Source organism: Anguilla rostrata, chromosome 14, assembly GCF_018555375.3.
Source record: "Anguilla rostrata isolate EN2019 chromosome 14, ASM1855537v3, whole genome shotgun sequence".
NCBI classification, from domain to species: domain Eukaryota; kingdom Metazoa; phylum Chordata; class Actinopteri; order Anguilliformes; family Anguillidae; genus Anguilla; species Anguilla rostrata.
The window spans coordinates 16931533-16958496 of record NC_057946.1 but is presented as its reverse complement, the minus strand read 5'-3'; the positions used below and the strand labels follow the sequence as shown (position 1 = coordinate 16958496).

General features: G+C 41.7%; 1 protein-coding gene across 1 annotated transcript in view; it reads right to left on the bottom strand.

Annotated features, from left to right (window-relative positions):
• Window positions 1–26964, bottom strand: part of si:dkey-34e4.1 (carboxyl-terminal PDZ ligand of neuronal nitric oxide synthase protein) — a 56704-nt gene that overhangs the window by 9132 nt on the left and 20608 nt on the right. Inside the window, exons 3-10 of the mRNA XM_064307810.1 lie at window positions 21183–21275; window positions 20975–21033; window positions 17049–17157; window positions 16813–16942; window positions 16270–16433; window positions 10579–10740; window positions 7835–7997; window positions 5548–5881 (exon numbers count right to left, since the gene is read on the bottom strand). Of these exons, the coding sequence (XP_064163880.1) occupies window positions 5548–5881; window positions 7835–7997; window positions 10579–10740; window positions 16270–16433; window positions 16813–16942; window positions 17049–17157; window positions 20975–21033; window positions 21183–21275 (1214 nt within the window). The remainder of the gene's footprint in view (window positions 1–5547; window positions 5882–7834; window positions 7998–10578; window positions 10741–16269; window positions 16434–16812; window positions 16943–17048; window positions 17158–20974; window positions 21034–21182; window positions 21276–26964) is intronic.

Genomic DNA, 26964 nt, shown 5'->3' with positions numbered 1-26964 from the left:
GGTTTGGCAGTTTGGCTCGGTGAAAATGTTTTTTAAAGACAGTACATTGGGGTATAGTATAAGGTGTTTCCACAGCCTAAAGCAGAACACGAGGGATGTAAATTCCAGTGTTTTTATTGGTCAAGAAGAGGGGGGGAGGGTGGTGGTGACAGTAACCATGGTGTCTGCAGTTACCTCTGTACCACTGTAATCCTGACCTTGCCATTTAGGACACGTCCCGGGTAAAATCTGAGGTTTCATTGGGCTTGAGACCTCTCTCTCCGACGTATGAGTAAATCAATGAATATCTAAGCAAACGAAAAGGTCAGGCTTTTCTATTAACTGCTCCCAAATGAACCTCACACTGTGGGCAGAGGGGAGGGGGATAGTACACACAAGTAATTCCAGCCTGAGCCTTTTTACATGTCGATAGATTATACCAAACAAAGGGAGTGTGTCAAGAGCTCCCTGTCTACTGATTTCCCTAATTTCACATATTTGACTGCAGCTCCTTGATGGATTTGCTGTTCTCTCAAACACAGGCCCTGACATCAGCTCCAGTGAAAGGGATGAGGAGGATGTGGCAGTGCAGCAGGACCCTGGAGCCCACACATGTGCATCACACAGAGAACCTGCCCTGAGAGAGGCCAGAGGTAATGCAAGCCCATTTAGAATGTGCTGACGCAGTGTATGCATGTGAAAGCAGGGGGTTCATGCTTTTACTGCCAATTAATGCAACCAAAAAATAATGAATTGCTATATAGGAGAATGATATTTATTAGAGCGTGTGAGCACTCACTGAGTATAGAAGTAAGTAAAACTACTCAAAAGAAATGTGACAGACCAGAATACAACTAGCTACAGTGCCGTGAAAGTGTTTGCACCTTCCTGGTTCCCTCTATTATTGAATATTTGCCACAATTAATAGTTTCAGATCTTTAGACAAAATGTATTAGACAAATGGAACCTGAGTCAACACAAAACACATTTTTAAACACCCATATGCCCCCTCGCTCATATTGAACTTTACCATCTTAGTGAAGTAGTCACCACAAAGTTTCTACAAGCACACTATGTCACAATCAAAGGAAATTCCCAAAGAGATGAGAAAATAACTAGTTGAGATTTTGAGATAAAGCCTTGTATACTTGTCACACCATTCAGAGTGGCAAATGTGCAATAATAGAGGAAATAGGCAAATACAGGCAAATACTTTTTCATAGCACTGCATATCTGCTCTGCACCTTCCTTTCCCTCCTTTCACCCCATGTTGTTTTTGAAAGATGAAAGGAGGATTGCTCAATCTAAATGCTGTTGCTGTTGTCAGACTATATCTCGAGTTTACAAGAGATATTTACCACGAGATCATGAAAGTGTAGACATGCGCTCGTTCAAAATCACAATTATTCATTCACTCATCAAAGGTATTCAGAAACACATTCAGAATGAAATTACAAGAGAGAATTACACTTACAAATGGATAAAAAACTCATCCAACATGTGCATGCCCATTACCTCACAGTTTTTGCTGCTGCAAAGTTGCAAGCAGTGTAGCTAAGGCTCATAAACTTCATAGGTACAGTGACTATTTTCAGAATTGCATCGCCTACAACCAAAGAGCAACCACCACTCAATGGAGAAGTCAATTTCTTCCTTATGGTAACATGTAGGCTAGCATGTAGATAGCAGGTATTTAGGCAACCTGAAAAACCCTCACTGGTTTAAATCCATCCAACCCTGGTGGGACAACACTGATTGCATCTCTAATAATAATAATAATAATAATGATAATTGTCATTATCATAATAATGCACTTTAAGTGCTTTTCTGATATAATGTCCAAATCATTTCCAAATAAAACAAAAATAATGACAATAACATCATAAAAAACAAACCATCATTAAAATGAGCTTTTGACATAATTCAGGTAATTAAAATCAGTATCAGTAATCAATATGACACAAACAGGACTAAACATGACAAAAAAGATACATTATTTTCTACTTAGAAACCTGCAAGGAAGGCTAGGTCAAACTTGCAGAGAAAGCACAAATTTAAATGTACTTAGACTGTGCTATAAAAGTCATTTCTAAAATGGGAAAACTCTACTCTAATGGTAGTTGGAAACCTGAACAAGCAATATCTAGGGTACAGGGTGTCTTTACCAAATGAGCCATTTGGGGCTCTGCGATATTAGAAACTTAATCATGAAGCCAAACAGAGGTTGGCTAAAAAAAAGTCCTCTATAATGTTATATATGGTAATACACAGCTCATCTGTGCTAGAGCAGGTCTTTGAGAAATACAGTGTCCTCACAAGCTATCCTGACGCTCTCTCCCAAAGCAGAAATAGGAAGGTATCTTTCTAAAACGCCCGCTTTATATTTCTGTTATTGAAGTCATAAATCTTCCCTTTCTGGGTCAAGACATTGTAGCAGCGCCTTCTTCAAAACAATGTGCCATATTTGGAGTGTTGTGACGTCAGAAAAGGGGTAATCCTAGGCCTCCTGAAATATCAGTGTCTTAAACTTGAGCAGGGGTGTGGTGTGGCCTGTGGTGCTATTATATCCATGCCCTGCACTAGAGCAGGGGTGTGGTGCTTCCTGTGGTGCTACTATATGTGTGTCTTAAACTGGAACAGATATGTGGTCATGCCTGTGATGACAGCTTCCAGTCTGCCTCTCCAGCTTGACTGTGTGGTGCACCATCACGACTAACACAAACAGCACAAGCTGGCATGGTCAATGTATGTACAGCAAATGCTGTAATGTACAGCAAATGCTGTAAGGACAGACTACCCAGAAGGCCTTTGGGGATGGTTTCTACAAGAAAATAAAACCAAAGCAAAGTGACTGGTTTCATGAACCAAACACTTATAAATCAACCTTGTAAGAGCTGTTGATTTAAATATGCAGAAAATCAGCATAGTGCCAGTGTTAAATTTTCATCAGTTTATTTTTAAAACTCATAGGAGAGAAGGCTTTTTGGAAACTCTTTAGAAAATATACATAGCTGCATGTTTGGGTGAATCATAATTCTAGAAAGAACCTAAAAGATATCTATAGGACCTACGAAAGGCAGAACACAGTCCCCTTCCAACTCTAAAGAAGTTTAAACAAAAGTTAAGCAAAAAAACCAAATATCAGTAAGAAACCGAGCTCAAACTCTTCAATGTGGATTTAGTTTAGATTTTAATGAAAATATCTTAGTTAAATATGAATTTCAGTCTGATTATATACTGCAAAACACAGCAAAAAAGCATAAGACAATACTGGGAGGGAAAAAGGATCATTTTAAGACAGAGATAACAACCATGGTAGTTAAGGGTGAAAAGCAGTTGTAGCTGTCACTTAGAATGTCCATGATAGAGGTCTTAAAAGCAGACAGGGAGATTAAGGGTGAAATGGTGGGTTTTATAAGGCACATCAGTGGCAAATTGGATGGCAGAGTGGGACATGGCATCAAGTTGCTTCATGGCACCTTTGCAAACGGGTGGGATGGCCATTTGTACCATGAGTTTGGCAGAGTAAGTGAAAGATGAACGGTTACGATAAAGAGAGCTGCTTAACTTTTGACTGTAATTTGGATAGGTCTGATGTGAATATTAAGTGATCATTTGTACATTATCTACATTCAGGAAGAATCCACAGTCAACATCTTCAGTTAAAATTGTTGGATGGTGATGGCAGTCTTACATACTGTACCTAACCTACAGGGTCATCACAGCTGTGTACTAGGTAATTAGACCAATCTATTTTAAACAGAATTCATTTATTTGTATAAATAAATTACAAAGGAAATAAATGTGTCAAGATTTACAATTTGGCACAATAAGCACAATGTCAATATGGGACTTTTATTCTCCAAGATATGCAAAGCAATTTCTAACATAATATGGCTTAAGAGGATAAATAATCCCTCAAAACAATAAATGTGTAATTTAAAAAAATGAACAGCTTGTTAAAATCCCGGGGTCACAACTGTGGTTGGAATAAAAACCAGCATACACAGGGGTCCCTGGGGCCGATTATGAGAACCACAGTTCCAGAGGGTACTCAAGAGGGTTTGTAAAAGAAAAAGAGCTTCTATGCTACATCTTCAGCTGCCTTGTGTAGCTCAGAACAACTGTGCACTGTTTGCATTCTGACCACACTTATGACCAAATGTGTTCTAATCAAGATTGTGCATAAAATGCTGTATGTGCAATGTTAAATTAATTTATTATATTTTGTATTATGACAGCATTAATATCCCTGAGTAAACCTCATATACTGGATATTGTATAATTAACTCAAAATACTCTTGACTTCCAACAAAAAACATGAGAAATGTAAACTCCTTCTGTACCCAATACAGTTTGATGTTTGTTTGATTGTTTCAGCTGAGTAAAAGCTGAATTTTGCTCATGTGCGAGGCGTATGATTTCAATGTTTGAGGGACAGGAAGTTGTATGTTTGTTCTGGAACACCTCCACAGGAAGGGGGTCACAGATGTGGGTAAAGTGGGCCCTGCGGTGCATTAATTGAAGTCTCTGAACTGTAACAGAAGGATTAATCCTTGGAAGGCAAAACAGGATGGAAAATAAAGTCTTTGCAGAAGACTTTCAAGAGCACCAAATACAATTATGAATTCTCCATAATGTACTGTGGCATATGGTGGGTTTGAAGTTACAGGGCCATTTGCATATAATTTGAGCTTTCACTCGTATGAAATTGAGAAAACAGGCCAACATACAGGCATGTTGGCATTTCAGGTACCCTGCTTAAAGAACCATTGTTGTATTTTCAATTAGTTCATTTGAAAAGGAGGTCAAATATCCCTAATATGAATGAATCTTCATTCTTCGAGCCAAGGACAGTTTGACAGTTCTCTTGGACAAAGATGAAAAGAAATTAGGGGAGATTTGTACGGCATGATTCTCATTTTTAGCTCTAACTGGAGAGAGAGAGAGATTAAAGGGAAAGGAGATAGAAGCAGGCAGTAAAGTGATGGAGGGCTACAGTTGCAGCTTATCTGAAAGCAGTTGTGCAGCTCTGTCAATCGTCTGGATCTGTTCCTGTCTAAACTACCCCCCGCCCCCCCATGCTTTAAATCCTCTGTCTGGACCCTGTTGTTCCTACAACAGTGATAAAATGTTGAAACTAGCATGTCCCGCTCATTCCAAATGAAGAGAGGCTGTCTGCAGCAGGCTAACCACATAACCCTCTTTGAGGGTGTGTTCAGCTGAAACAGCCCTTTCTTTTAGCCCCCCTGCTCCTCCCTGCTTACACTGGCCCTGTCCAGTCACCAACTTACCATCCTGAAATTCTACAGAAAATGTTCATGTTAAGCACAATAAAGCAGTAGTGTGATACAGCATGGGCAGCCATTTGTCCAAAGTCTGTGTAGTGGGCAGGGACCAGACATCACGGATGTGATTTTATACCCCTGAGCAAATTCTTAACCTTGATTCTTTCAGCGCCTGTTCATAATTATAGATCAACAAGGCGTAAAACCACACTGTACTGTTGATGTAGTCCTTTATTAATTAATTCAATGAATAAATGAAGCAAAGAAAATATGCCCTTACCTTTCATCTGCTGTGCGGAGAGTCTGGGTGTCAATTTCATTCGCTGCTACGATTGACCTTACTGTGTTCCGTCCATTCCCCGCCTTCCCATTGGCTGCACTGGTGAGGCTGCTCCCCTCCATTGTGCCATCTTGTCGTGACCCGTTCTCCAGGTTGAGGAGACTGAGGTAGGACTCGGCACAGTCCACTTGGGCGGCTGGCACGGGGGTGTCCTTGGGGACCCCCGCCGGAGTGGAAGTGGCTGGTGGGTCCTTCCCTTGACTGTAGTGATTTTTCAGGTTGAGGGAGAGGGACTGGGTCAATACTGAGCTCCATGTGGGATCCTGTCCATCTGCTGAGAGTGCATATATACAAACACACACACACACACACACACACACACACAGATGCACACACACACAGACACACACAGACACACACACACACACACAAGCACACGGAAAAACACACACAACAAGGTTACATAAACAGGTTCACACAACAAAAGCATCACCTAATAAGGCACAGTAAAAGACCCTCTTCTATCTATTTGAAGATTCTCTTGGAACAGCACGCAACAGAATTGGCTCAGAGCCCATTACTACAATTGACTAGACTGCCTGATAGATTAGCATTTCATCATGATTAAAGTAAACCTGAAATATGATGTGTCACCATTTCTCAGATGGCAGTAGATGCTGAAAGTTGAATACGTGGACAAGTACATATTAGCCTTTCAGGAATATATGTATGGAGCAATCTAAAGTATAAAAAAGCGGAAGACCGTTTCATTACATTAAACAGGGGGGCAAGACAGAAATGGCAGGGGCAGGAGTTGGTGCACAGAAAAGCGAATCACAGAGAATGTGTGTGTGTGTGACACACAGGAAGATTTACATATGAATGAAAGCTGCCCTTTCAATGAACAAAACAAACATTTAATGTGCTCCGTGAACTCAAATCTTCATTCCGCAGTATCTTTGCTTTGAATTTTCCTCTAATATTCAACAAGAGAGGGGGAGGGAGAGAGAGAGGTAGAGATGAACAGAGGCGCAGAAAGGAGAAAGAGGGAGGTTGAAAGGTGAAAGAAGCAGGGAAGGACAGGAGAGGGGGTGGACAGCGATGGAGATAACATAAAGGGAAAGAGAAAGGAAGATAAGAAGAGGGGGTTTCTTACCCAGTAGCAACCCCCCCCCCCCAGAACTATGAAGGACCATATACCATAATGTTGTGTGATAGCTTGACCACCCCATCTTAGTCAAAAAGGTCTTTTAACAGTGAAATCTTAGGCCTCTTGGATTTCAAAGGAAATTTGGATTCTTTGTATACCACTGACGAGCATTTATGCAATGCTGTGTCTCTGCAGGTTAACGCATATGTTCCAGATATGTAGCCTGCTCTGCACACAAAATAAAACCAAGTAAATGAGAAACACATTCTGCATATTTTCAAGAGGGCTGGATTTTTTTTTTGAATCCAAATATTCTGACAAATGAAAGAGGCGGGACCCCAGAGCCATTTGGTCGGGATCTGGACATTTGTAAGTTTGGTAGGAAACAAGCTGGCCCCTGAAAGTTGCGAAAGCTTGCGAAAGCTTGAGAACTGAAACTAAAAAGTTCCCACTAATCTCTTTGGAGGATGACTTGCTAAAAAAGCAAGCCAGGCAATACAAGCCTGGCTTAATAACAAATGCATGTATTTGAAAATGCTTTTCAAAGATGATGACCATGAAAACAGTCAATTTGTCACCGTGCATGAAAGCCACATTGAAAAATGCACAAAAGCTTCAGACAGTAGGTTTAGATGTTCGTCAGTGATCATTGTGTTATCTGCAAAAAATACAATTTTCCAACAAAGAATAATCCATTTCAGTCAAAGGCTCTGGCTGGCAGTAAGGCCAGCTCGCAGTATTGACTGCAACAGGGGTGGATTTCAGCTTAAAGCACACTTTCTCAACCATGCATGCAAGCACCTGACACTATAAAACATTACATTTCCATGTTTTACCATAATTTGCCTTTAAAGAAAAAAGGTTCCTATACAGTTAAATGTCAGATTTATAGAGTGAGCTAAACAGTTGGGTTTAGAGAGGAGTTAAAGAAGGATTGTACACAGTTAAACTCTGGGTTTACATAGTGCGTTTACTCAGTTGAACACTGGAATTAGACTGTACGTTTGCACAGTCAAACACCAGGCTTATCGAGTCTGAATGTGAACATGTACGCTGGTCTGTCAGTACATGCTGTGAGTACCCTGCGCAGTCGGTACCCAGTGTGCCTTTCTGTTCTGGTAGGCTTGAGGGTCTTACTCTGGCCGGCGTGCACTTTGGCCTCCAGGTCCTTCAGCTGCTTGACCAGCAGCGCTACCTGCTGGAGCAGATCCCGGTTCTGCAGCAGCAACTGGTGAACTTGGGCCTGGGCCTCAATCCGAGCCGCAGTCTCGGCTGACATCTGGTCCTTCAGGAGCTGCACCTGAGACAGGGAGACAGCATCGTGAGTACAGGCATCGGATCCAGGTCTTCAGTGCAGCCGCATCCTAGGGAAAAGGTTTCAGGTCTTTGCAGGCTTGTGAGTGCAGGTGTGTCTGTCCGTATACACGTGTATGCACGTGTGTGCGCGTTTCAAAGCATACCTGTGTATTCTCAACTAATTAGAATTTCATTGTAGGCAACTGACAAAGCCCTTTCGCACAAGGTTCTAATTCCACAACACTGTTGATGAAAAATCTAATGAAGTACTTCCAATTTTTCAAATTACGGAAAGTAACTGAGTTCAGCAATGTGTATACAACATATTGTGACATTATAGCATCTAGACAAGCCTCGTGACTACTTTCTGAGACTACTCTAAGAGCCAGGAAATAAAATAATAAGTGTGTGCAATATCAGTAATAGTGCTCTTTTTGTAATTACAAGAGAGCAATTCATCTCGGCACTGCCTGGTTTTTCTAGTCGGGACGTGAGGTGAGAGCTCCTCCAAGTGGTGAAAATGTATTGGTGATCATGTCAAAAAACAGAATCCAACATGTTTATTAACCACTTTTGGTTAATCTATGATGATAATGCCATTGCCAGACCGACACAACATTATCTAACATTATCTAAACTGGAAAGCGGGTGTACAGTGTCAGGTCTGTTATTCCTGTATTGCATTAGAGCCGTGCCTGGTTGGTTACTAGCTGTGCTTGAAGAGGCCTGGCTTGGCTCACCGTGTGGAGATGGAACTGATAGCTACAGGGAAAAAAACTGTCCTGTGTGTGCGTGCATGTGCGTTTGTGTGTCTGGGAGAAAGAGATTTAGACTAAAATTACATTGTTTATTCAAATTCGGCCTCTATTATTACACTCAGCAGACATAATTTTCCATTTAACCAGATTTATAATGCTACAATTTACATAGATAAGAAAAGCAGTCAAAGTGCCTGACAGCTGTGTCATACTTTGTATTCAGTCACAAACCTTCCGATAAAGTATGCAGCTAAAGTGAGAATATTAAAAGACCATGAAACAACAGCCATATTAAAAGAACACAAGACAAGAATAGCCCACGCATTTCAGCCCCATGGGGAGGCTACTCTTGTTTTGTGTTCTTTTAATATTGCTGTGCAGCACGCCGATATCACAAACGCTTTTTAAAGGTCTTTTCCCTCTTTCCACTCTTCCCCATCAGTGCATTTTAGACACCTGGGAAGTAAGCTCTATATTCACATTTTTATCACTTTTTCAAGATCCGTATCTGTGAGCTTTGGATCCCTCCTTTCTTGTTTTACTAAATTTATTCTTGTCAGGCTACAGATTTATCTGCGCCGTGAAGTGCATGAAAAAACCCCACCATGCCTCTGCAGTGACATTTAGCTAACATATCATTTATTAACTAATATCATCAGATATTACAAAAATGAAAAATCATTTGATCAACCATCTGATGAAAACTAATCTTAAATTAAGTATTAAAATTAAATGAACTACAGACAAATGATTAGCTATTTACGTAAGCACAGCAAAACCTCAGAGATACAAACCCTTCGGGAATGGGGGCTGTTTGTTATTCTCAAATGTTTGTAACTTTGAAGTCAAGAGAATAAATGTCCATTTTAATTTAAATCATGCTTTTGAATAGCTACTTACAGTAAACTTTTTAAAACAGGCTATATTTTCTAGTTACAAATATATAACAACATATACATAAGTTAAACTGCATAAGAGTCTCATACTCTTTCTGCGTGGAATATCTTTGTGTGACAGGGAAAGCAGTCCACCTTCTCATGAGCAACAACTTTCTATGAGCTTGTCCTTGGGTAAAGTTGAATGGTGTTTGGCACTTATTCACTTTCTGTGCAAAAGACCCATAATGCAAGCATTGCTTCACCAAGTGCACTTTTTCATCACATGTTCCTTATTAATTTTTCCTTTTAATAATTTTCCCCATCATTTGTAGTAATTTTTAGTTAATTGATAGAAAAACACATTCCTAGTGTCATTCACAGGAGCCAGGACCACACGCAAGGGTAGACCACAGCGTTGATGATCGTACCTAAAGTCTCTTCTGGTATGAGCTGGGCGCAGCTGCGGCCAATAAACTGTCATTTTCATACGACTCATCAGTTCATACTGCCAGACAAATGGAAAGCTTGCACAGAACTGCACCAGCTTTGTCTGCAGTGGCTTTCTGTCAAATCTGTATGCATGCTACTCAGCAGCATATCTTGTATTGTTCACATCAAAATTGAGGGCCAGATTGAATTCAGAAAGTGCCAGTGTCCCTTGGGTGCACAACTGACCTTAGTGTTACTCAGAAAGCAGGATACCCCTCCCACCACAGTGGATAATAGCCCCACTAAATATAGGCTATCTGTACCAGTTTCACAGCAAATGTGGCAACTCAGCTGGTGTTTCGTACCAATAAAATAAGAGAGGGCTCACTGTAGCCATTTCAGAAGATGTGTGCAATTGGGCACCCGTCTGAATTAACAGAAGATCAAGCAATTCTGGATCACATGCATCCGTTGCCTACATCTCTTGCCCGTGGCCCACCTGAGCCTGGGGCTGGCTTACCTGTGCGACAGCGACCTGTGTCTGCTGCTGCTGCTGGTGCAGCTGGTGCTGGAGGAGCTGCAGGTGGTGCTGGGCGGCCAGTGGCGTGAGCGTGGGGGAGCAGGGGCTGACCGGAGAAAGGGAGCCGCGCGACACCGTGTACAGCGAGCACTTCTCCAGATCCTGTAACAGAATGACGCAGTGGTGAGGGCCGGGAGAAGCAGGAGCAGTGAGGAGGTGCAGGACACTTTTCAGAAAGTGTGAATGGGGGTGTGACTCTAACAAGCAGAAGAGCTGCTGAGAACAGGGGTGGACAAGACCTTTGGACCTGATAGTACATTTAGGAGTATCTCTTCCTCTCTCCCTACCTCCTTTTCTCTTTCCTTCCCTCTCTCACTCTCCCTCCCACTCTCTCCCCTTCTTATTGGCATTTCTCCCTCTTTTTCTGTTTCTCTCTCTTCTTAAACATCTCTATTCTATCTCAGTCTCTCCCCCTTTAACCCAGCTGCTTAGGCAAGGCAATACTGTTAGAACCTGTATTAAAATGTTGAAAAGTCAGCAGCAGAGTAAAGGCTGTGGTAACACTAGCTTATGAACAACGTGCTAAAAACTCACAGCGTGCAACTCAGTCTTGATTGTGATGGCACATTTTCAATGGCGGCGATGTTCCTGAGCAGAATGTGATTTTCCCTAAGCGGCTTTTCCCAGCGAGAGAGCGGATGAGGGATTCTATTTCAGGGCATATTACCATAACCAAGCCATTTGCATGTTTCATATACAAAAGTAAAGAGATGCAAAGAACTCAGCGGCCCACACCTACACAGTCCTCACATTTGAGGTGGTGCATTTGAGACTTTATTACTCCATCACATGGACTGAATACAGGTAGACTGACTGAACAAAAGCAGAGTAACCCTACATATCCTACACAGCCATTCTGTACTCATGGCAAGATCAGGTGCACAACATTTGATTGCCTTCCAATGTAGGAACAGGCACTGAAGTACCCCAGAACCGATCCAGCTGCACTAATGGCAGGGTTTCAGAAGCTGTGGTGGACGTGAGTGAGGCATTGAGTTTCTGAACGATGGGCGGTAAGGTAATGGCACAGCCCTTAGTCCACGCAGCACGCTCCATCTCTGAGTCTAACGAGCTCTGCACAAACAACAGGACCGACCAGCTCCCTCCCGCTAGCATCAGAAAGGCTTTGACGCCCCTGCGGCTTCTGTTTCCAAGAGCGTGGACGCGCACACACTCTTATCACAGACTCTCTGACAGAGGCGGGGCAAGACAGAGTATACTCTTCCACAGCTGTTCCACTCTGATAAGATGTGGGGGGGTGTTTAAACATGCCCACTCAATGAAATAAACCTCATTGGCTGGGAATATTTGGGGGTGAAGGGAGTGGAGGGGGGGTTGTGTTACAGAGTGATGTCGGTGGGAGCCATTTTGTTGATTTCATGTGGAAACAGACATGGCTGAATGCAGCGACATCACACAAAACACCCCTTTTCTTCTCCAGGGAGTTTCTCCTCTCCGCGCCTGGGAGAGAAACAGTATTTGTCTTTGTTGTCTTAAAGCACTGCGGCAGCCTGTAGAGCAGACAAAGCCTCAGGTTGGCTCTTTGAAATGAAAATAGCTCAAGACACAAAAGTATAAGCATGAGCATTTTTTCAATATTGCAGTAGGGCAATGAAGTTAAGGAACAGGTAAAGTGGATTCAAATAAGGAAGCAGCTTTTCTTTATAATGATAAAGATAATTATAATAATATAATTCCTTTGTTGAGAGCTGAACCACAGAAGAGGTTACAAATATGCCTATAGGTACATCTAACTATGACAGTAATTTCAGTTAAGGTAAAGAGAAGTATTCGAAGAACTACAGCAGATCATTTCTACAGCACCACAGGTACATTTATGTAGCTTTTTTGGCTCTAAAAACCCGAGAAATGCCAGAAGATGGGGAGAAAATAGCGCCACACCAGTATATTTAGAATGGGGATCATACCAATCCAAGGAAATACAAGCCCATTACCTCATGCTACAGGAATACAGAAATCTCTCACGTACGATAGGCTGGAATGCTCCTTGAAAAACAGGGATAGGCAATATGTTTTTGCAGGGAGAGGCCATGGCAGACACATTACTGTATAGTTATGTAACTTGACTTCCAAAAATCATGTGATAAAGTACCACATTACTCACTCACAAAATGAAATTACCTGGACAACACAACACAAAGAGCAACTGGAGGAGGATATTATGTGTGCAATGTAATGTTGGAAAAGGAGTCCCACAAGGATCTGTGTTGCAACCTCAGCTTTTCCTACATAAATGATTATGATAGGGAACAATGTTAATAGCATAATGGCATAAAAATCGGAGGTTTAACGCTACATTGGAATTCATTAACGCAATCCAAAATATATATACAGCAAATTGAAAAGTTTTGCATGTGAGAAAAAATGGGAGTATTTTATGAGAGGAGCAAAATTCAAGACTTTGCAGCAGTAGTACAATAAAGTTTATCAGGATTACTTAACAGTGATAACCACACAGAAATGAATGGCCAAGGATACAAAAAAAGGTTGGGATATTAAAGAAGAAATCAGAATCGAGTTTCATGAAAGAATAATTACTAAAAGCACTGCACTGATGTTCCAAACATGAAGGAATTAATGTCCAGTACGGACATTTTGGATTTCTATTTTCCAGTCTCCGGATTCCTCTGGATTAACAGCACCTCTGCTGGGGCTGGTAAACCTGCAGTGACCAGGAGGATGAATCTCCTTGTCTGAATTAATAGCTCTGCTGCTGCAGGGTCACCCCTGTGTGTGGGAGCCATTTTACAGGTAAACAGCATTAGCACATATTGAGCCTGTAATGATCCTTTCCTAGAAAAGCAGGTAAATGATGGGATAGGGCAGGGGCGCCACCAGGGATTCTGGGCCCCATTGGACCCCCTCCACTCCAGAAAATCCTATGTTCTAATATTTTCTGTGGGTCCCAGTCAGTCAGGGCCCTTGGAATCATCCTAACCCCCCCCCCCCCCCTTCACGGCACCCCTGGGATAGGGATTGGCTATGGTGTCACTTTAAATGTTAAACAGAAAACTCCCTTTCAGAATGCAGTGGTATCATCTCCAAGTACATTACTTTATGCACAGAGACACCAACCAACTAATGAGAGAGACCAGTGTATCATTGCTATCTCTCTTTTCAGTGCTCCCCTTGACAGCTAACAGCAGTGTAGAGTGGGGCTATTTATACTGAACTCAAGGCCTCAAGGGCTGTGGGTTCAAATCCTGAGTGGGTCAGTCCTTCAGCAGCAGGATTGTTTTGTTGGCTTTCATCTGTTAGCAGATGATTTTTGTTAAAAACTGATGTTTGTATCTGCTGTAGCTCAGAAATAACTATTCCTTGAAGCTGCGGGTGTTTTGCCCTTACCTGTGTCTGTCTGAGATGGTTGGTTTTGTATACTTAAGTGCTGGCCCACTGTAATCCTCGGCCTGTGGCACGAAATACGGGCGTTTTCACACTTGGCTCATTTCAGCCTGTCAATTGGACTCAGTCAGACCTCTTGAGAGGCTGAGATGAGCATGCCAAACGAACTCAGAGCCCTCTGAAATGAACCAAATTCATTTCTAGTCCATTTACAATGTGGACACAAAGTAGTGCTTTTTTTGGTTCACTTTAAACAAAATGAGTTAGGTTCATTTTAGAAGAACTACTGTATGGGAAATATGGGAAATGTGGAAATATGGGAAACACATGGTAACACAATTTACACAAGAAATGAACATATGATCAGTTAGTGATCCAATCATGGTTCTTCCATTACCACCTGTACCACAAGTGAGATATGACTTGAGCCAACGAGTAATTTTATTTCGACATATTTTGTCACAAATCTTTGGAAGCTGTGCTTAGTGTATCCTACCACTAGAAGGCAGTGAAGACTTGTACGCAAAATTAATCTACGCAATTGTATCATGCTACATTGACAAGATTCACCTCCACTGCAGCTGCATGGCAATGAGTGTGTTTCTGATTAATTTATAATGACTTTATGCCCTTTGATTAAATTTTCAATTAATCAGCTTAAAAACAACAAATCTGACAATATTTTCCTAGCCTTACAGTCTGTGTGGAAACCTATTCTCCACACTGTTATTGCCATGAAATCTTGATCACTGGCAGCTCATAATTACAGAGCTGGGCGAGGCTCCTGAGAGACGTGTGCTAGTTAGCTCGTTAATTAATGCGGTGGTGTGCCACAGGAAGGGGCGGGGCCCAGCGAGAGGGGCACAGAGACAGGCAGATGTGAAGCTCAGTGCTGCACTGACTGTCCTGGAGACGCCCCGGGTCCCTCAGCGTCCACCAGTCAGTATGTCCACACAGCCTTGGATATATTATATATGCACAACTCCTGGCTAAAACCACAGCTGGCCTAATGCCAACTGCTGCCTGCTGTCTGATGACATATAGAGTAACTTCCTGGCTGTCGTCCCCCCCCCGTTCACATCATCTGTTCGGGAGGCCGGTCTTCCGATGCTCGTCTCTGGCGGCTTGCTTCCTGCCGCAGGGTGACGCGGCAACTTAACAGAAAATGAAAAGCAAGCACGCACAGTCTTGCCCCTGGAGTGGACGGCAGGTGCATTCCTTCCCACAAGCTTCTCTCATTAATTGCATTTTTTTCCCATTAAACCTGGATCAGGGAGGGGCAGTTTCCCCGGAACCCCTCCAAGACTGGAGAATGCGAAAGCAAAACAAATTCCCTTTGCTCCAGTTGTGCAGCAGAGTTAAATGGCCGAGCCGGAGCGTGCAGTTTACACAGTGAAGCACCTCAGGGGTGAAATTGTGTGGTTAAACTGCCCTGGGGCTGAAGAGGGAGATTAAAGAAAAGCCCCTGCCAAACGGCCGCTCAAAAAAAAACACCACTGCTTCAAAAAGCTTCAGCTTCTAAAACTGCCTGCTGATGAGGACAGCTTCATTCTCTCAGAACTGCCACCTTTCAAAACAACAAAGACAAAAGCACCTTATACTGGCCTCCACTAAAAGCCATAGTCTATGACGCCTGCAGGCTTTCAGCTTGGACAGCTCATAAGTACTCATAGTACTGTGGTATGTTGTATCATACCAGGGCAAGCCAGTAGTACATCCAGGGGTCATCACCCAAATCAGTGTCTATCATGCTTAAGTACAGGGTTCCACTTAAAGTATTTAATGCCTTTTGGTTTGGAGAAAGCCCATGAATTTTGTCTGCATACAGAAAACAGTATGCAGTACAAATTAGGAGTTGGATTAAAGGAGATATGGCTTCACAGTAAAAGAGAATTGATCCTTGCATGAGAGGAGCTAAACGAACAACAGCCAATATCATTAGAATTCTGTTGTCAGGGTGGATATTCTAAAACTCAGCACTATTTACTGCATTTTGTAGATCTGAGTAGAAAGCTGGAACAAGTGTAAATCTTTGCAAATGCAGTTTTAAAAAAAATGTTACCACTTGTGTGAACAAGATTTTGAGACACTGGAATATTCTAATTGTTCTGACATGAGTTCTGTCACACCTATTTCTCAAGGGAAACATTTCTGGGCAAATCAATGCATCATATGGCACCATCCCTTCCAGCTGCCTGAAACTGGGTTTCAAATGCGCCTGCAGGAGCGTACATAGTAATCACACTGGAGACAGCCTGTGGGGCTTACTTGGAAGACGGCCTTGTCCTTGAGGTTGTGGCCAGGCCTGACCACGTTCAGCTCTGCCAGGCTCTGCAGAATCTCGCTGACTGCCTGCTCACACAGCGCTCCCGCCTGTGACTGCACCACCATCCCGCCCTCCTCGTCTTGCTCCGCCCCCGGCAGCTGACGACCTTGGAAATGCAAACATCCCAGTATCGTGAGATAAAATGTCACGGGTTGCCTTGCCATTCATTCCAGCAAACATTTCAACGCACTTCAGCTTCTTACTGTTCATATAAGGCTGATATGGCTATAAGTTAGAACAGGAGTTCCCAAACTTTTATCCAACTTAAGACCACCTAAACGAATCACCCTGTGGCTGAGGGTCCCCAGCTCAATAAATAATTAATGTTTGGCATCTCTATCCAACACCTACTTTAGCTTCTTAACAAATGAATATGTAAGCATATCATTTTATCATAAATGTAACATCTTCACTTTATGAAATATTAGTGTTCTCCTCTGTGGACCCCTGGATGATGTAAGCCCAGTCTCAGCCCGCTCTCTCACCTTCGGCTGACTGCTCCTCCGCTGACCTGTCGCTCTCTCCGTCGCCGCTCTGCTGGGCATGCTGCAGGCTGAGTTTGTGACACACCTCGAACGCCTGGCCCACGGTGCGAACGATGCGCATGGCCTGGGTCTGAGCACGGCGGGCGGACAGACAGACAGACAGACAGACATGTAAGGACCCATGGGAGGGACGGAGGGCTCTGTGGGTGGGACTAAAGTAGGCTCTGTTACGGTACCTTCTTCTTGGACTTGAAGACGTTGCACCTGAAGGAGTTGTTGGATCCGTCACGGGCGATGTAGCTGAAGATCTTCAGATCTTGGGAGTCGTGGGAGACGTAGAAAATCCTGAAATTTGATGAGCAAACTCATATACAGCAAACGGCAAGAACACAGGCGTGAAGGCTTAAATACATTTTAGCTAAAAAAACTGGTGTCTTTCAAAAAATACAACCAAGATGCGCTACATAAAACTTTAAAACTTGACATCTTTAACAGATGCTTATAGCACTTCTAATTAAAGTCTTATTTATCACTGCACAGTATTGCAAGAGTAGTATTAGAGGACCATTAGTGTTTCCAGCCACTGTGTAGAAGGACCAATATTGCTGCCTGATGCACTATAAAGAGACCAGTAATGCTACATGGTGCACTAATGAGAGAAATACTGCTGCATGGGGCCCTTTATACAGAGACCAAATACTGCAGCCTGGACAGTATAGAGACTGATATCTCTGCCTCCTGCACCGCAGTACAGACACAGGTACTGCAGCCCAGCATGCGACAGTGAGATCAGTACTGCTGCTCTGTGCTCTGGAGAGACAGCAGCGTTACTGCTTTAACTGGACAAGGAAATATAATATTGTATTTTATGTAGAAAGGTCCATCGTGGCTATGATCCTCTGAGACTGGTCTTTCCCCCCACTTTTCCATGACATGGCAGTTTCTGTGAACGTGAGACTGAGTGGAGGTTTGTTACACCCAACCTCCCCAATGTGGAGCATAACTGCATTAGCACCAGAGAGGGCTGGCTGGGGGTTCATAGCAAATATGCCTGCCTGTGTCTTTATGGCTTTTAATTAAGACAGCCTCAAGCTCTATGGGACATCAGACTAATCAGTTTGGTCAGGAGGTGATTGCTCAGCGTAGTCTCTAGGCTGGATCTGTGTGAATGTTCACTTAGTCATCTCCCAACACTACGGAGGCAGCGCTGTTCTGTCTGTAATGTTTATTGCATGACTGTAAATAGTATCAGAAATACTGGAGCTCAAATAATGCATAGTCATGAGCAAAATTCCTAAAGGATGTGATATTACGGCATATTAACTTACTGAAAACCCAGCAGTCTCCAGTTAACAAGCTACATGGTGAGAGACACAGGAAGAGACTTGACATTTGAAAGTCCTATTTTAATATTTCAACAGAGGTGTTATTGGTCAACGTGCCAAATGCCAAATGCAGACCTGCCAACCTCAGGAAAATATTTTGAGTACCACAATATTCAGTGTAATGCTTAGTTTCACATGCTTTCGCACCACTTCGCTTTGCACGCACACACAAGCCTTTCTAGTTTTGACTGTTAAAGTGATCAGGCAAAATTGTATAATTTGACCTGATTCTAAAATATCACTTGCACTGCACTGGGCTATATTATGATATACTTGCAAGTCAAAAGTTTGAGTACACCTGCTTAAAACAATTTTTTCATGATTAATATTTCATTATATGATATGTGTGCTTATACAAACTGATAACCATAAGTGAATTGCATTAAATTATTTAATAAAAATGGAAATAATTTATTCTGTATATTGTAACATATGTTTTAATTTTCACGTATTTACAGAAACTTATGTTGTAATGTAAAAAAAACGTATGTTGCAATGTAAAACACTGTCAATTATGATTAAAACCAAATTTCTGTTCATGATTTCCATTTTTATTTAATAATTGAATAATTGAATCAGCTTATAAAGGCACACATCATATGGGTCTAATAAAAAAAAAGTATTCAATTGAAAAAATATCTAGGAATGTAGGCTTTTGTAACTAAAGGTTTAGTTAAAATATTACCTGAAGCTCCTTGGTGGCTAATGTTTTTTCCATAGATTGCGTTGTTGCTGTTCTCGTTGTGTTAGTGTTAATCAGTTTAACCTTCAGGGTCCAAGTTGAACTATGCGGTTGTTCCCTGCACTTGGACCGGTACTTCTCTCTAGGGGTTTCGTCATACTTGTTCCTGGTTATGGTTATACACTTTGTTGTACGTCGCTCTGGATAAGAGCGTCTGCCAAATGCCTGTAATGTAATGTCAAAATCAAAAGTTTTGAGAGGTGGAGGCACGGCCATTGCTCTTGATATTTTGCGAGGAACTTCTGGGGGGCATGGACTCGCTTCTTTTCAGTAGGTCTGCTGCTCTCTCTCTCTCGTTAGTATTCTCGTCATCTGACGTCATGATTATTTTCTAACTGCAAGGCTGGTCGGGTGACTGACTGGCTGCAATAATAGGAATTTTTGCGTAGCGTCTTATAACACCTTGATGGTCACTGTCCAAAGCGCGATCAAGTTACGAGTCTCGCGTTTGGTTATGCGTATACCCTCAGTATCACGCTCGACGCTATAGCAGCTAACTAGGCTAACTAGTCAAATCATAGGCAATGTTTTGCTCGTTACAGTTTAGTAACACCTTTGCAATGGTCACTTTGGCAATGTTTTTCTTCAGTCGTCCAGTTTAAGTGATCACGTGCCCAGTGTGGCCTCATCTTCTTGTTCTTAGCTGATAGGAGAGGAAGCTGCCATGGTCTTCTGCTGCTGTAGCCCATTCGCTTCAAGGTTACACGTTGTGCATTCAGAGAAGCCATTCTGCACACCACTGCTGTTATTTGAGGACGAGTCTAGCACCACTAATCACACGTTATGCCCATTCTACTGTTTGGTCGAGCAACAACTAAGCGTCTTCACCACATCTCTGTGCTATTTTTACTGTATATTTTGCAGCCGCATGATTCACTGTTCAGAGGAGTAGGCATTCATGCTGACAAGCAAGTGTACCCTATAAAGTGTCCACTGAATGCATATAATGACAGAGCGAAATGTGCACACGTGCAATAATATTGTCTCTTCAGTTGGCACATTGTGTTCAGATATGTTCTACATATAAGACAGTAAGCATGACTAAACATGCACTGGTGTTCCATAATGGCTTTTTCACCAATCGCTTGCATGCTTCATTTTCCATTCATTTCGAGGAGCAATAAAGTAGTCGCTCTACAAGAGCAGGATAAACTGAACCACCCCAGCCCATTCCACCTCAAAACATTTCCAGGCGGGAGACTGGGAATAAGTCACATGTCATTCTATAAAGTGACATCACCTCTTCAACACCAGAGTGTACAAAAACAAATCCCATCAACTGTGAATAAATAGCATTAATGAGGATTATCATGAATTAAAAATATGAACAAAGCAGTCAATTTCCATTTAGGGTAATTTCCATGACCTGCGCCATTCCCCAACAAAATAATCTTTTAAAGAGATACATTATTCATTCCAACATGATGAACATCCCAGTGGACTGGCCTTTAAATATAGATGTATGGTGGGCATCTGCTCAAAGGGTACCACACCTTTCCATGTGTAGAAAATCCAGGACTTCCAAGCTATGACATGATTACTTCCAACTGGTGACCTTAGATCCCACTGTGATGCAGCAAAACAGTGGAGCAAATAGGGTAAATCCTTCCCACGTAGCCCCCCAACACACGCACACACACACGCACGTGACCGATGTTTTATTCATACAGAAGCTTAAATGAGAGCAATTCTAATTGCGCTTGGCTGGTACTTTGAAAGCCATTACTGCAATGCATCAAGTCATGCATAGGTGATAACAGCATTCTGCATGCATGTGACATACGGGCTGCATATTAATGAGCGGCATGGTGGCTTAATGAGAGGCATTAATTACATATTCAGAAGAACTGCAGGCTGAGCAGATCCCAGCTAACTGGTCAGTGATAATAGTTATATTTATGTACACATTATCAAGCATCTGCAGACCAGATGTATATGACATGTTGAGTCACCTGTTTAATAGGGAGGTTGAAGATTATGCTGTATAAATGGATATGGTTTACATAAGGTTTTGCATCACCGGTGTAAGACTCACCTGTATATGGGGTCATGCATCACCATCATCTTGCTCTCATCCCAAGTCCATTCTTTCCTCTGAAGATATAAACAAATTTCATGAGGAAAAAATGAAAAAGCTGAAAGGTCCACAGAGCACTTCCTGTATAATTGATGTTGCATATGGGATGTAATGGACTGAGTGATGCTATAATTTGGCTCTTGCAACACAGCAGGCCAGAACATACCTTCTGCTTCTTCCTGAGGATCACCTTCACCCCGTCCACAGACACCATGATGCTCACTTTCTTCTTCTTGATGTTCTTGGCTTTGAATTCATACTGAAAAACAAGGGGAGCAGATGCTGATAAACACATGAATCTCTGGTCCTAATTTTACACTTTGACAGGTCACAGGAACAGCAGCAGAATGAGGTCTCAGAGAGTGTCATGTGTCTCTTTTAAACTCTGCCGGGCTCTCAGCGTGGTGACAGTGGCATGTAATTACCCCTGCCTCTCGCAAACCGACCCCAGGCAGGAACACTGACATCATTATATGGAAATGCTGAAACACAGTAAGCTATCAGAAGATTATTCCAGCTGCTCGCAAATATATCATGTCACCTAAACAGCTTGGCAGCATGCAGAGAATACCGTTTTTAACACTACATATTGCTGAGCCAGCTGGAAGTTTAACTGCTACTCCTCTTCATCCTCTTCAGTCATACCCATTATTCCTTGGGAGTGCTCAGGCAGTTGCCATGTACTCCAGGTAAAAAAGCCCAATTAAACATGCTCCTAAGAGAGTAATTCCATATTCTTTGAGCACTGCGCCCATTGGGGACTGTTAAGAGTTGGCTGTAGTATCTTTGGTCCAGTTGGCTCCTTTTTTTGCACAAACTTTTCCAAGCACATTTCAATTTTTTACAGTGGGTTCAGTCATCCCATTTTCTCATCCCTTGATTTTATTAACAGGAGTCCCTTCAGTCTCCCACTGGCCCATATAAATGGCCTCCCTCAGTCTCACACATGCTGAATCTATTGAGCAGCAGAGTCACAAACATCACAGGATGCCTGGATGGAACAAGTCAATATGCCCCTTAACAGTTCACTTCTCCTGCATGTCAATCTTAAAGGGCAACCGTGTCTGGTGACACCAGTCCCCCCAGACCGCACCATGTAATGTGGACGGGTTTGAGTCCACTCCAAAATTGATTAAATGAATTTCTTTAACTGTTTTCCAATTCCAGTTCGGGTCCTAGAATTAGCACAGTGTGGACATATATAGAGCAGGAACTGACCTGATGATTGTATGTGTAGCAGGGTTTAAACAGAGCCACACTATCCATTTGAGCTTGTCCTAAAGCGAGAGGTCCTTGTTGTAGGACAGGACACTGCTTTCTTAAGGATGGCTTCAAAAAACCTTTTCTGTGGTATCTCTGTAAATTAGAACCCACTTCTCTATAAACAGAGTGACTAACAAATTCTGCCATAGTCTAACTATGTTCAGCATGGTCCTGGATGAGAAGGAAGGCAGACAAGAACATAGCTGTCATGTCAGACTTTTTGCCATTAAAAGATTTATTTAAGCATGATGGAGGGAACTTTGTGGGATCCTTCACCTGAAAAGTCTTATTAAAAGCCTCAACCATACATGTTTTAAAACAATGTCATGTCTTAGTTCTTCTGCTGCTTCATTGCCTGTGAGTGCAGGATCTTTTGGCCTGATGGTTAGCCAGACTTCCAAGGTCTAATTGGTCACTACTTGAAAAAGGCCTGCCAAAGTCAATGTGAATGTGAGAGCCTAGCTGTGTTCCTGTGTGAACATGTCAGTAGCTCTTTGTATGTGTGTGTGTGTGTGTGTGTGCGTACGGTGCTGCCTTCATTTCCTGTTGCTGCTGGCCGACAGTGATTAAAGTTTCAGGGTCCCAGAGGGAAGGGAATTGTGGGAGCTGATTAAATGATGAATGTGTTAGACATGCAAGAAGACTGACACATTAGCAGGAATATAAACATTGCTCAGCGCTTTGTTTTACACACTAATGAGGACAATAACTCCTTCACTTCAATGTCTGCATCAGCTGCTGTCCCATCACAGCATTACAAGACCCAGGCTCCACATTCCATACTGCACTGCTTACACATTACTTCTTTTCTTTTATGTAATCCATTCTGAGTAGTACAAATGAGGAACTTTAAGGTACAACGGTTTCCCGCCTGGGATGTGATCCTGTGACCTTCTGGTTGTGTACAACCTATTTGTCACACTGACCGTCTAGCCCATGAGAACATTTTAATTTTCTGCACGTTTTTTGGTCCGTTGTTGGTCATTAATCATAGCAGCTTCTGCCAAGTAGCAAAGGCTCTTCAGTCAGTGATGTGTGCCAACCTGCAGGCATGTGGCCCTGTACGAGTATACAGACCCACACATTTATTGCATAGAGTAAACCATAGAGTATTTGCCACATTGTTCTTAACTTTGCTTGATGCATTTTATAAATGGAATTTAAAAACAAAATAATATGACAATATTATTTTTTACCATTTTCCATGGTGGTTAAACTCCCAGTGGGGTATAGCTATTGAAAAAACACTTTCTTGGACATGCTACAGAAAGTTAATGAGTGCCGCAGCATTTATACAGGTATTTCCTGTAACTTTCAGGGTGCACACAAAGTCACAATCCACCGTAATCTTAATACCACAGATTTCAAGGCACAAAAGGGCTGTTCTGGAGGACCTCCCAGGAAAAGAAATCAAGTGGAAACCAAATGACTTTGTCAGCAGGCCGAGCGATGCTCCTGGCTAAAGATCCATCACAGAGCATGTTTGTTTTGTGTTGTGTGCGCATGAGCATATCTAGAGATATTTCAAGGTTAAACAATGCAACCAATGTGAGTGTGTGAAGGATGATGGGGGAGGGGGGTGTCAGGGAGAAATGATGGCCACTTTATTCTCAAGAGCGTTCAACATCTGCTAGTCCATCTATCACGCTGCAACATTAAAATTGTTGCATTAAGAAATATGCAACATCAAATTCCCATCCCTCATATCTCAACAACTGATTATATAGATTTTTCTGCTGTTGCTAAAATGACCTTGCAATTAGAGACATGTAGGACACAGCAACAGAAAAACTCCTATCTGATATACAATGTTATGGTTCTTTTAAGAGGCATGTCCAAAGTTGGCACATTATGCCAAATTAATAGGGAATTTCTTCTGTAGCCTGAACCAAAATCCTTGTGCCAAAACCACAATACACCTTACCTGTCGCAGAAGTACCTACAGTAGGTGCCTCTTCATAAAGAACAACAAATTGCAGTGTTTTATGCCACTGTTTAAAATGTAAAAGTTAACACCCTGTATGTTCAGAACAAAAGATCAATATACACTTGAGAAAAAAGGAAGCCGTTCAGGCAAAGCGAGAACATTGCTGAATCAATGGTGCAAATGAACCAAAGGAAACCTAGCAGAACCAAAGCTGTTAGCTGGGAGGTAGCAACATCTATGGGGGTGGATAGAGGGGCTGGCATCTAATGCGCAAGATTATTCTCATGGAGCAAAACAAGACCCACTACAGGAAAAATTACAGCTTCCTTCTCAGGGTGCTGTCATTGCTGTTTAAGGGAAAGGCAATTCCACATACCCCAAAACTAAAATCTTCATGTACCAGAATAACTTTACTCCCTTCCTTGTAAAAGTACTTGAAAATAAAACAGCAGCCACACTCCTGTATGGCCAAATGTTTTATAATTTACATTTTGTGTCTGCTTGAGACAAAAAAAAAGGTTTTGTAACGTTATTCAAGCATGAAATTTTTATATTTTCTTAGCTTAAGTGCAAAGTGTTTTGAAATATTCAGGGATTAATGCACTTGCATTGTTCCCAATGTTGTTTTATTTACATCAGAGAAAACAATTAAAAAGTTGCTCTTGACAACCCTTTCACTACACAGCAGTTTGACAATGTGGAAAAATGCTGAACGTTGGCAAGCAGAACCAGCTCCTTTGGCTTGTTCTGAAGCAGTTAAAAAAGCCTTGCCAACAGGAACATTTTGATCACTACTGAGCACTGCATTTTCCAGGCCAAATGCAGCCACTCTCTCAAAATCAGTCTTATAGGGCAGAAAGGCCTCTTACAGACATTACAAAAAATATTGCTTAAATGATCCGAGGGTTAAAACTTATTGCACTTATTTACCCAAATTGAATGTAATTAAAAATTACATTCAAGAATGAGCGTGCTTCTGAGTGATTTCTATCATGCAAGCAATTAAAGTTCTCTTCAGAACACATCTTTCAAGAAACTGTGTTATAATTTGGTTTCTCATACACACCTTGAGTGAAGGGAATTCATTGTTATGCAAACACTGACCTTTAAACAAACTGGTGAGCCTAAATTAAATTTCTCACAATCTGTGCACCAATTTACCATTGTCCTTGATTTCTTTGTAAATATAATTTCAAACAGCATTTTCTTTCCAGGCTAAGTAACACTATGTTTGATAAGTTCTATTAGAAAAGTGTTGTCACTGGGTTTTTAAATGATGAGAACAACATATAACAAACATTTAACAAATAACAGAACTAGACATTTAATAGTTGAAAATGCTATTCTTAATTCAAATTAAAAGAAGTATTAGCTGGCCTATCCTTTTTAAACAATTAACACAAGGAGATGAGTGTTCAAATTGCCCCTGATAAAAGGTCCCCATCAGACACAGATTTCAGGGGGTTCATTTTGAACTTACATTAACTGTCTAAATAATACAATAATGGAAGACATCTTTATCAACTCTCCCTTAGCCTGGACCATGTTCATTTATTCACTTGATGAGCTTCTAAGAAATGTCTTTGACTTTTTTCTCGTTAGCATTTTTAATGAATTCATAATTAACATCTTTTCAATCCTTTGTAAGGGAAGGCACACAGTGCCTAAGTCTGCTGTCACACACCACATGAAAAAGCTTTACAACTAAAATAATATTATGGGTACAATGTGGCTACAGTGTCTGTCACTTCCAAGATGATTTATTTATTTATTTATTTTAAATCAAGCAAACCTGCACTTGGCTTATAAGCATGTGATTTCTGAAACTGTATCACCCACTTTCTCATATTATGTAGACTTATGTAAACCCTTTCTGCATTATTATTTGACCCCATTTGGAATTCTACAGATTATGTGCCAAGATTACAACACACAATATTTCATGATAGTAAATTAGCAAAAAGATGTTAGACTCGATACGATTCCCTGTCAATGGCTGAAGATGACAGGTTTTGTTCCCTTGCGAATGCCTGCTGGACAAGGAGAATGCAGATTACCCAGAGACTCCGGGCCAGTGTCCTCACAACCACAGAATGCCAACCATGTTGGAGGTCACAGTGGCTCTCAATAGCGCAGCTGAACCTATACCGCTGTACAATGGCTTCTCTGATGTATCCAAGCAACCACATGTAGCTACACAGTTCTTTGGAATTCAGTTTTCTCCGAAAAATGCAGAAACTGTCATTAAGCATCTTCACGAACTGAAAATACAAAGAGACCATCTATCCTTCTTCAATTCAACTGGAAAACAGATTTTCAAGATCATGTGGAATGGAAAAAATTTGACTTCATCAGAATGGGTGCATACTATTTATTTTTGCCTTCAACGAGGAGCTATTAACCATGACAAGGATTTCTAATATTAAAAATGAAAAATCAGATGTAGAGTTTTTGCCTTTGCATGAGTCAGACAAAGCAAGCTACACTGAGTAAACCAGCATATAAGCTAGGCCTAATCGTTCAAGTGGAAGCTTTCCAAAACATTCTGCTATCAGTCTCTGTACTGGGTGATGTCATCATCAACAAGGGGACCATCTCACATTTCATACATATACATATAGGCTACACCCTCATTCTTTTGTCTCTCTCAATCTGTCAGATTTGTGCCTCTTGCATGCACACATACCAAGCTTGATTTAGTAGGGAAATTCAGCTGGAAGTCACCCTGCATTATGTTTTCATTTCCATGCACCCTCAT